The 10,639-nt window shown below is 48.5% G+C and overlaps 1 protein-coding gene across 1 annotated transcript in view; it reads right to left on the bottom strand.

The window, feature by feature from the left end:
• Positions 1-10,639, bottom strand: part of cul9 (cullin 9) — a 43,033-nt gene that overhangs the window by 17,311 nt on the left and 15,083 nt on the right. The window contains 15 exon segments of the mRNA XM_080849104.1: positions 118-223; positions 689-822; positions 828-859; positions 1,155-1,245; positions 1,928-2,155; positions 2,419-2,524; positions 2,943-3,177; positions 3,444-3,643; positions 3,771-3,961; positions 4,933-5,134; positions 5,429-5,624; positions 7,961-8,369; positions 8,628-8,821; positions 9,309-9,450; positions 9,812-10,432. Coding sequence (XP_080705230.1) covers positions 118-223; positions 689-822; positions 828-859; positions 1,155-1,245; positions 1,928-2,155; positions 2,419-2,524; positions 2,943-3,177; positions 3,444-3,643; positions 3,771-3,961; positions 4,933-5,134; positions 5,429-5,624; positions 7,961-8,369; positions 8,628-8,821; positions 9,309-9,450; positions 9,812-10,432 — 3,087 coding nt within the window.

The raw sequence follows: 10,639 nt of genomic DNA, 5'->3' as shown, positions 1-10,639 counted from the left end.
ATATGCATCATTATATCTCTTGATAATCTTTAGCATAACATATGCATATTATCTTACAGTGTTGGAGTTCAGTGTTGATGCTGGCACTATAAAGAGTAAAAGACTGGTGTATCTTACAGTGTTGAGTTCAGTGTTGATGCTGGCAGGGTCGTCTCCCCCCTGCACTAAGATACGGGCTGGCATGTAGCTAGAGTCCTCACTGGCCACCAGCACCGCCAGCTGCCTGTGGAGGAGCACAGAGACACCACAGTCATCCTCACCATTAGCACAGCTGTCTGCACAGACACACCACAGTCATCTTCACCATTAACACAGCTATTTGCTAAGATGACCTCTCCACCATTAACACAGCTATCTGCTAAGATGACTGTCCCAGAAGGCTGTAATCTAAATAAATGTATGCATACAATCATCACAAAGTTTTTCTTCAGATTACTGTCCCACAGTTAGTGCATATCATTCAAATATTGTACTGTTGTATTGTAATGTTATAATATTATAATACAATTATAATACTGCAGTGTCCACATTACAAAACACTTTCCAGGTAGTTACACACTCACAGAGAGAGAGAGAGAGAGAGCGAGAGAGAGATACCACACACACACACACACACACACACACACACACACATATCATCTAGAGAGGAACAGGTTTTGAGGCAGATTTAAGAGTGTGGAATGTCTACCTGATGACGACGCCCTTGTGCATGTAGATGTTTATGAAGTGGGATCCAGTGCAGCCGTTAGACTCCCAGTAGGTTTTGGGGTTCTTGTCGGTGAGCTTGTTGACGCGGTGGTGGTTGGAAGACACCTCCACCTTCTCCAGCACTTATCCTCCTTCAGCTCCACACTCGACCCTGCACAAAGGAACACAGGTGTTCAGTCTCAGGTTTACACTACAGGAGGTGTTAAAGAGGCATTTAAGAGGCTCTTGAGGACACACACACACACACACACACACCACTAAAACACCTGTTAAAGCACTGGCAGTTCAGTAAAAACACTGCATTATCCCCCCCAAAAATACAATTAACAGAATCTAGCTTGTCAACACATTAAGACTATTAATATAGCACTCATGAAGCATTTAAAAGGACTTGCGTAGGAAGGACTTTAGTTGAGCAGTACACAGGTCATAGGGAGGTAGATCACCTTGGCACAGGTTACGCAGGAACACATCAAAGAAGGGGATGTTGATGGGCTGGTGGCTCCTCCGGTGTTCCTCTATGTGACCTAGAACCATCTGAGAGAGAGAGAGATAGAGAGAGAAAGAGCAGAGAGAGAGAGAGAAAGAGTAAAGAGAAAGGGAGACAGAGTAGAGAGAGAAAGAGAGAGAGAGAGAGACAGAGTAGACAGAGAGAGAGGTAGAGAAGGACAGACGGATGGGTAGACAGAGGGAGGGAAAGAAAAGGGTAAGACCAAGAGAAAAGAGGCAAAGATAAAGACGGAAGGAGAGAGTGGTCAGAATGAGTTATTGTTCTGAGAAGACAGATAACGCTGAAAACATCTTCAGTCCTATTTCACTGACCCCCATCTGTCCTTCCATATTGCCAACATCTCTCATAAATATTGCATTTGTCCACCACTCCCCCCCCATCTCCCTCTGCATAATCACCCCCCCTCGTTTGCATTATTTTCCGCCCCCCCCCCTGCATTTTCCCCACTGTGCTGTGACTGCCCTCTTCACATTCAACCACTCCCAGCCCTCATCCTGGTACTGACCTGAAATACAACAACCCCCTCTCACACACACACACACACACACACACACACACACACAAACACAAACACACACACACACACACACACACACACACACACACACACACACACACACACACACAAACACACCCCTTCACACACACCCCTTCTTCTATCCTCCTCATAATCTGCACCTCCACCTCCTCCTCCTCGTCTCCCCTCACCTGGATGCATCCTGCCAGTACGCTGGTGGTCATCTTCTTGTAGAGGCTGGCGTACTTCTCGCAGTCGCCGATGAGGTCCTTGAGCTCGGTGACCAGCAGCAGGTTGGTGCTGTGTTTGTCCAGCGCCTTGACCAGCGCATCTTTGGTGCCCAGCCGGCACATGACCACTGCGTAGTCCTTGTTCAGAGACGCCAGCCGGAAGAGAAAGCGGATAAACTGCTGCACCACCTTGGGGGGGCAGAGCATGACATATAGAGGGTCAGGATATGAATCACGACTCACGAGCCAATGATGTTGATGGTGTGTGCCACTACACACACGCACACAACAACAGGACAGGACTCATTACAGGCCCAGGTTATCAGCCCCTGCCTCTCACATACACACACAATCCCATTCATTCTCTCACACACACACACACACACACACACACACACACACACACACACACACACACACAGACACAGGGCTGAGAGGGTGAGCAGACGTACATCTCTATCGTTGATGAAGGCGGTCATGGAGGACAGGCAGGGCTCGATACTCTCATGCCAGGGGAGCAGATCCTCCTGGTAGTTATCCAGGAACTTGCACAGGATCCTGCATGACAGAAGACACATCCCACAAATATGCTTAGACCTCAAAGTCAAACCGAAAGACTCTACACATTTGTTTTTATAATGATTATAACTAATTATATAATTATTATAAATGCCATATTATAATTTATAAGTGGATCATACTGGCAAAACTTTAAACTGATGTGCCTTAACACCAGAGTCCTTGTCTTTGCTTGTGACTGATCACAACAGTCCTCCTCTGTAAACCACACCACTTAAGGGTTTCTCTAGAGGGTAATTATTAACCATAAGGAACTGGCGTATAAGCACCCAGCTGAGGAAGCCCATTCCGACTGGCCCCAAACTGAAGAGGCCCAGCGACCCCAGTCCTACCATCTCTCCTCGCTATGTACCCCCCCCACCTTCCCAGCAGAACCCCTCCGGTCTGGTCGCCTGACCTGAGTATGGAGAGCTGCAGGGCCCGGTCCACTCGGTGCTGGTCCATGAGGCACACCAGGTCCTGGAAGGTGTCTCTGTTGTAAGTGACCTCGTTCTTCTCATCCTCCAGGTGGGCCGAGTCGCATAGCAGCTGTTCCAGCGTCTGGACCACCTCTTTGGTGGCCGTCATGCTCTTCAGGCTCACCACCAGCATCTTCAGCTCCGTGTCCTTAAACTCCAGCTCCTCCTTAGACTCTGCAGCAGGAGACACAATCAGGCCATCAAAGCTGCTGCATGAACTACAGTTTAACAGTTTTTACAAAAATAAAATACAATATTATTTAAAAAAAAAAAAAAAAGGTAAAGCTAACTATCGTTAGCTGCTGGTTTTAATTTCAGAAAGCAATGACAAAGGTAGATCTTGTGACACAAGAAGTACTACTACTGCCATCTAGTGGACAAAATAAGCCACCGCAGGGGACATCATAAGTCATGTCACTAGTAGGATGTTTTATACACACCTTTCTTCTCCAGCTTGTGGACCATGGAGATGTGGTTGAGGGCGATGATGGCCAGGGTGGTGGTCTCGGAGCGCTGGGAGGAGAGGCACTTCTTCAGTACAGGACTGATCCCACAAGCCACCAGCTGCTCCGCCAAGCTCTTATGACTGGAGATGAGCATGATGACCACCAGCAGGCCGTTACACACAGACAGAGAACACCTGCAGAGAGAGAGAAGGGTCACACACACACAAACACACTTCAGCACACTATTACACACAGACAGAGAAGCGGAGAGGAAAGTGTCTCTCTCTCGCACACACACACACACACACACACACAGCTTACCGTGGTGTGTTGAGCATAAGCTCGATGGCGTTGGGTATGGTGCTGAGGAGGCCTTTAGAACCCTCAGGTGTGGCTGAGCCGATGCTGGCGAAGATCTCCAGCATCATCTGCGTTCCCGACTCGGACAACGGCACACAGCTGCCCACGCTCCTCATGTCGTGCTTACTCGCTCCCGTGATCACCTTCAGCGTCTGAGGTACAAGAAACACAGACATACATTAACAAACAAACAAACAAACATGTCCACACTTCTCATGTTGTGCTTACTGGCCCCAGACGCTGAAGATAAACAAGGACATACATCAATAAACAAACAAATAAACAACATGCACACACTGTACAGGTTTTGCCGTCACCCCTCCCTTAAAATCACCTTCAGGGTCTGACAAACTGATAAACAAACAAACAAACAAAGAAATGTAGCCACCCAAGTACAGGGCTGGTGTGTGTGTGTGCGCGCGTGTGTCTGAGCCAGAGGACAGACATGGCATGTGTATGCGCGTGTGCGCCTGAGCCAGAGGACAGACATGGCATGTGTATGCGCGTGCGCGTGCGCACACACACACGCACACGCACACGCACACACCGATAACGAGCAGGCAAGCAAGGGGGCCAAGGGCAGGGCAACGCTGAAAAATCAGCTCATCAATTCAGGAGCTCCAAGAAAAGAGTGACCTTTAGAATCTGATGGACAACAGATGGAAACACACAAAGAGCCTTCCGCTGCACAGGGGTGAAATGAGGCGACTCATACTATAAACAACGGATGAGCATGAAAACAGTCATGTAATGGTGACTGGTAACTGGTAACCACAGAGCAGCTCGATGTACAAGCCATGTCATAGTGACTGACAACCAAGATAATAGGTTTCAACCAGCATTGGAGAGAAAAACGTCTTTTAACGTTTGTTTGCATGTTGTTATTATTCTTTAATCCACATTTAAATTTGTTTACACATTGAACACTTGATCTCAGATTATTAAACACAAATCACCAAGGCGATCTCTTGATCTCAGATTTTTACACATGTATCACCAGGTCCATCTCTTGCACCTGTGTGCATCAACAGGGCGATATGCTGCAACTGTGTGCAGATCCTTACACACACATCACCAAGGCGATAGGTTGCAACTGTGTGTGTGCAGGTTATTGGATACGTACTGCCAGTGCGATCTGCTGCACCTGCGTGCAGGTGGAAAACTCCTGCATGCTGCTGAGGATGGCATGGACCCCGCCCTCGGTGGCGAAGGTCACGCGCCACTCGTACTTGAGCATGAGAGCGCGCGTCAGACGAAGCGCCGCCACCGCGTCCACCTTCACCTGAGAGCCGATCATCTCCACCAGCAGCTTCAGAACCTTATCGCTACAGGGGGGAGGAGAGGAGACAAGAGACAGAAGGGGGAGGGGAGAAGAGAAGAGATAAAGGGAGGGCGCGGTTGCGGGATGTAGAGATGGGGAGAAGGAAGTTATCAACAACTTCCTATTACAGATCAAAACTTGAAGTGCACATTCATTTATGGGTTAATGAATGGGTTTTTGGGTACATGTCTGTATCTGTATCTGTATCATGTCTGTATCTATGTGCGTATGTGTGTGTGTATGTATGTATGTAAGTGTGTGTGTATGTGCCTGTGTGTATGTGTGTGTGTTTGCATACCGTATGGCCTGAGCAGAGTCACACAGTGTCCTCTTCTCTTGTGGCCCCTCCTCCTCGAGGAGTTTGATCATGACCTTGATGGCAGCGAGCTGCCTGCCCGTGTCAGACCCACTGCCCCCCTTCCTCATCATGTCCACCACCTCACCCATCTTCTCCAGCGCAGTCTTCTTCCCCTGAACCTTAGGGCTGTTAAACGCTGCACACACACACAGACAAACCACAGCTATCTTCAGCACATCTTATTCGGGGGGGGGGCTGTCTTTACGTCACATCTTTTCACATTTGCATTTCACATTAACTGGTAAATTGGACATTTAAGTCACCAATGTAAAATCCAGTTAGGGCTGCCGCGATTAGTCGATGTGGTCGACGAAGTAGACGGTAAAAATGCGTCGGCATCAATCATTTAAGTCGATGCATCTTTTTTTTATTTTATGAATTTACGCTTCAGTTCAGTATAATGAATGTGCGTCTTCCGTATCACTACGTAATTGCTGCGTGCCTGACGTCAGTCTTTTTTGGCACCAGTCATTGGTCGCCTTCAGTCTACGCTTCAGTTTTTGAAAAAACATGGCGGCAGCCAGCGGAGTCCGACTTGGTGGAGAAAGAGACGGAATCTACACGTTTCCAAAGACCAAAGGCGTCAAAAGTATGGGAGTTTTTCAAACAAGCACCTAACAAAAGGGGGGTTTGTGCAATCTGCAAAGTGTCGATGGCTTATCACAGCAGCACCACTGCTATGCGCGAACACCTCAAGCGAAAACATACAGGCGCCGTTGTGGACGATGGAGTATTGTCTTTTCATGTTTATTAAATTGCCGTAAGTTTAAATATCTTTTGTCATTGTAGCTGCTAAATACACGCATTATTTAACCCATAAAGTTGTCTGCCTGCGACCTTAGAATTTCCATTGAATACGTTTTTTACGTTTTAAATAACAGAAAATGTGTAGGCTAGATCTGGGCTTATTCTACGTTGATTGACGTGCCAGTGTTTGTTCGTGCTTGTTGAGAATGTACCGTATCGAAATATTTTATTTCTGCCATTATTTGAAGCACATTTGTGTGGGGGATGCCTTTAATACAATAGATAACATTTGAATAATTGTGATCAATAAAGTTAAAAGGTGTAAAGGAACATAGGGAATATTACTGTCTTCTTTTGGAGTTGTGCTGCTGACTTATAACAAGTCCTCTTTTTTATTTATTTTTGTATCATGTTGGGAGTTGCTAGTTTAAACTTGCAGTTTTGCACTTTAATATATCAGCCTTTGTTTACATTTTGTTTTGTGCTGCATTATGTAAAAATAAAATGAATGAACTGAGCTGAAATGGTGATTTTTTTTTTTTGGGAGGAAAATTAATCGTTTAGATTAATCGACTAATCGATAAAATAGTCTATAGATTAATCGATAGAAAAATAGTTGTTAGTGGCAGCCCTAAATCCAGTATATTCCAGATACATTCCTCGAATGTTTGAGCTCCACCACTCTTCCCTTAGAACCTCTTCACAGCTCCTCTACTCTTCCCTCAGAACCTCTTCACAGCTCCACCACTCTTCCCTCAGAACCTCCACTCCACTACTCTTCCCTCACACATTGGACGTACAAAATATTTTATACTTTAATTACTTGTATACAAAATGTTACCCTACCAGCAGACCATAATTATAAACGTGTGCAGCGGTAGGCCAACTGTGCACAGCCCCGAATGGCTTTGTTTTCAACATCCACCAATCCGCTCAGGCGGCACACTGTGTTTTAAGTGCCTGTTGTGATGATATCATGTGGTGCGTAATAGGCTTTTCGTCTGAATGGTGACAGAAGTGAGCACCCGTGGGCCACCATTTTTAAAGATGTCAGTCATCAATTTGGATGCTAACTGGCTGAAGCTAACGATACGGACCCCCCCTTCACTGGTGATGAAATGAGACAAACAGCAACTATTGCAAATGCTGTCTCACTCCTGGTTCCTGTGTGCGTGCGTGTTTAACAATAGAATAGGCACAGTTTCACTCTGAGGACTGATGACACATGATCACTCACACACATACACACCACTCCCAGGTATAGTGTCGCTGTACCTATACATAGACACATAGTTGTTGAAAATAGAGGACAGGCTCTGGGCTCCAGCTCAAGTTCCCATATGCGCACACACACACGCACACGCACGCACGCACGCACGCACGCACGCACGCTAGTCTGTGTGTGTGAGCGGGTTGACGGGGGTGCACATAGCGTTACCACTGGAGGAGATGTTTGGTGCTTCCTGTGTGTGTGTGTGTGTGTGTGTGTGTGTGTGTGTGTTTCACTCACAGTTTCGCTTCACAAACCGATGGCACCTGGTCCAATGCATGACCTTTATATTTATAGGTTTATAATCTGAGCATCTGTAGATAGTCTACAGGGGACCATCCAAATAAACTGTGACCAAACAAGCTTGCTAAAACTAGCCTGGACACACACACACACACAGACACACACACACACACACACACACACACGCACTTTTACAGCTTCAGCACACATACCCTTCATCTTCTCCTCCAGGTCCTCGGGGTACTTGGTATCGTCCTCAGTGGGCAGCTCGCTCTCCGTGTCGCTCCCACCCCCTCCCTCCGTCGCTGGCTCCTTCTTGGGCTTCTTGGACACGGAGCCCATTGCTGAAGAGGAGGAGGACGAGGAGGAGACGGCGATGCCGGAGGTGGAGGAAGAGGGGGGACTGCGGCGCCCTCCCAGCAGGGCGGCGGCGGTGAGGGCGTCCTCTTCCTGAAGGCCCGCGCCCCCGCGGCGCAGGTAGTGTTTGGCAAAGGCCTGTGAGCAGAGCAGGTCGCCCAGGCAGGAGGACTGCAGCGTCTGCTTCAGGAAGTGCAGGATCTTACGCACCACCTCACCAGTCACACACAGCTGCAGCAGGGACAGCTCGTCCAGCTCAGACATCTACACTCACACACACACACACACACACACACACACACACACACACACACAGTAAGTGATAATCATCATCATTACTCTATGTGACTATAACTGCTCTGCTTAAATACATAAAATTGATAGGTTCACACAAGAATGCCTCTATGAGAGAGAGTGTGAGCTAGATGGAGGGCGACTGGGAAGAAGAGAGAAAAAATAGAGAGTGAGTGTGTGTGTGTGTGTGTGTGTGTGTGTGTGTGTGTGTGTGCGCGCATGCCTGACCTGTGCCTCGTCCAGGTTCTGCCGCAGGATGTGGTTGACCTCCTGCTGCTGCTCGGGCTCGAGCTTCTTGATGAAGAAGAGCACCTCCCACCACTCGGCCCGGCTCAGCATTGCGCCCTCCTCCCGCTCGTCCTCACACAGGTACGGCAGGGAGTACAGGCCGCCTGGCGGCTTAGAGAAGAACGTCTGGCTCACTGAGACGCACACACCCACACACACACACACACACACACACACACACACACACACAGAAAGAGAGACAGACAGACAGATATTAGCATACACATTTTTTTCTCACACACACCATAGACAGGCTCACACATGAACGCACAAACAGATAAACAAGCGTAGGCAACACACAGATGAAATGAGTCCTTTAAACATGCACTTAATATCCATTCACTGACTATATGCAGGGGCTGTCTTAAAGCGTTGGGGTGAGTGTGAGAGTGTGTGTGTGTGTGTGTGTGTGTGTGTGTGTGTGTGTGTGTGTGTTTGGGGGGGGTACGCCGATAGAAAAGGCCACGGGAACAACAGTTAGGAACAACTTAAAGTTGAGAGGAGCACAATGCTGCCTAGCAACCAAATAATTCTACTGGTTTCCATTCTGTCAGGTGGTGCCAAGGAGGAGGTCAAAACAATTCAGTGTGATGAGAGTGTGTGTGTGTGTGTGTGTGTTACCTGCTGTGAGTTTGAGCGTCTCTGTAAGTGTTGACGCCTTCTCCTGAGTCTCTTTCTCTGATTGGCCGCTGGTGCCGCTCCCCAGAATCTCAATCATGTGCCAGTGCACCCAGTAGGTACGGGAGAGAGAGTTCCAGTAAACCTACACACACACACACACACACACAAAACCAAATTGTCTTTAGATCAGGATCATCTATTTAGATGAAGTTATTCAACTTAATGAATATATGCACATTGACGATTAAGAATGTGACCATTTGGAGTGAGTGCCTGTGTATGTGCGCTTACATGTGTGTGAGTGGTCAATGAGTCAGTGTGTGTGTGCCCTTATATGAGTTGAGTGGTCAGTGTGTGACGTGTGTGTGTGTGTGTGTGTGTGTGTCTGCCTACACGTGTGAGTAGTCGGTTAAGGAGTGTGTGTGTGTGTGTGTGTAAAGATGTAAGTGTCCTACAGCTGTGTGTGCCTGGTGAGGTGGTTTGTATGATCCTGCAATGTGTACCTGTACAGGTGGCGAGCCGTCATTGCTGTAGCGAAACTCCCCCACGTCCCCTGATGACACCTCCTCATAGTCCTCCAGCATGCGGACCATCATGCCACTCTTGAGGTTGTCCTGCACATACTCCACGTAGGACGAGCGCGTGCTGAAGTCCACGCGTGTTTTAAAGTCATTCGCCACCTTCTTCTTTGCCGGAGCAGCGGAGACGGGGGCCACGGGAGGAGTGGCTCCGGAGGCGGTTGCCATGGCGGCAGCCGTGGCGGCAGTAAGGGATGCTGAAGCGGTGAAACGTGGCTGGAAGATGGAGCGCAGCATGCGCCGAGGGCACCCCTCATCCTCTGAGGCGTCGTCGCTGGCCCCGCTCCCGGGCACAGAGGGCAGGCACATGGGCAGCTGTCGGTTGCGGTCCCAGCCCATGACGCGCACCAGCTCCGAGATGAGGTTGGCCATCGCCATGGTGAACTCAAACTCCCGCTGCAGCCTTGTCTGGTCTGAGGCCACGGATGAGGGAGACGAGGAGGAAGGCTCGATGCCGGACTCCGACCCGGCCGTGTTAAGCTTGTCCATCAGGGATGTCACACACAGGTAGCGCTTCACCAGAGAGAAGAGCAGCTTCCCTGGGATCTGTGGGCCACACACACACAATAAAGAATAATCACCTAAGAACAGAACACACACACATTCTCTCATCCAATTAGACCACATAGAGTCCTCACCTTGTATCACACCGACAGACAGACAGACACACACACACACAGACACACTGACACACTGACACACTGACACACTGACACACTGACACACACACACACTCTCCCGCTCTCTATGAGG

Source organism: Sprattus sprattus, assembly GCF_963457725.1.
Source record: "Sprattus sprattus genome assembly, chromosome: 12".
Lineage (NCBI taxonomy): Eukaryota > Metazoa > Chordata > Actinopteri > Clupeiformes > Clupeidae > Sprattus > Sprattus sprattus.
The sequence above is the reverse complement of the archived record's forward strand: the minus strand, read 5'-3'. Positions and strand labels throughout refer to the sequence as shown.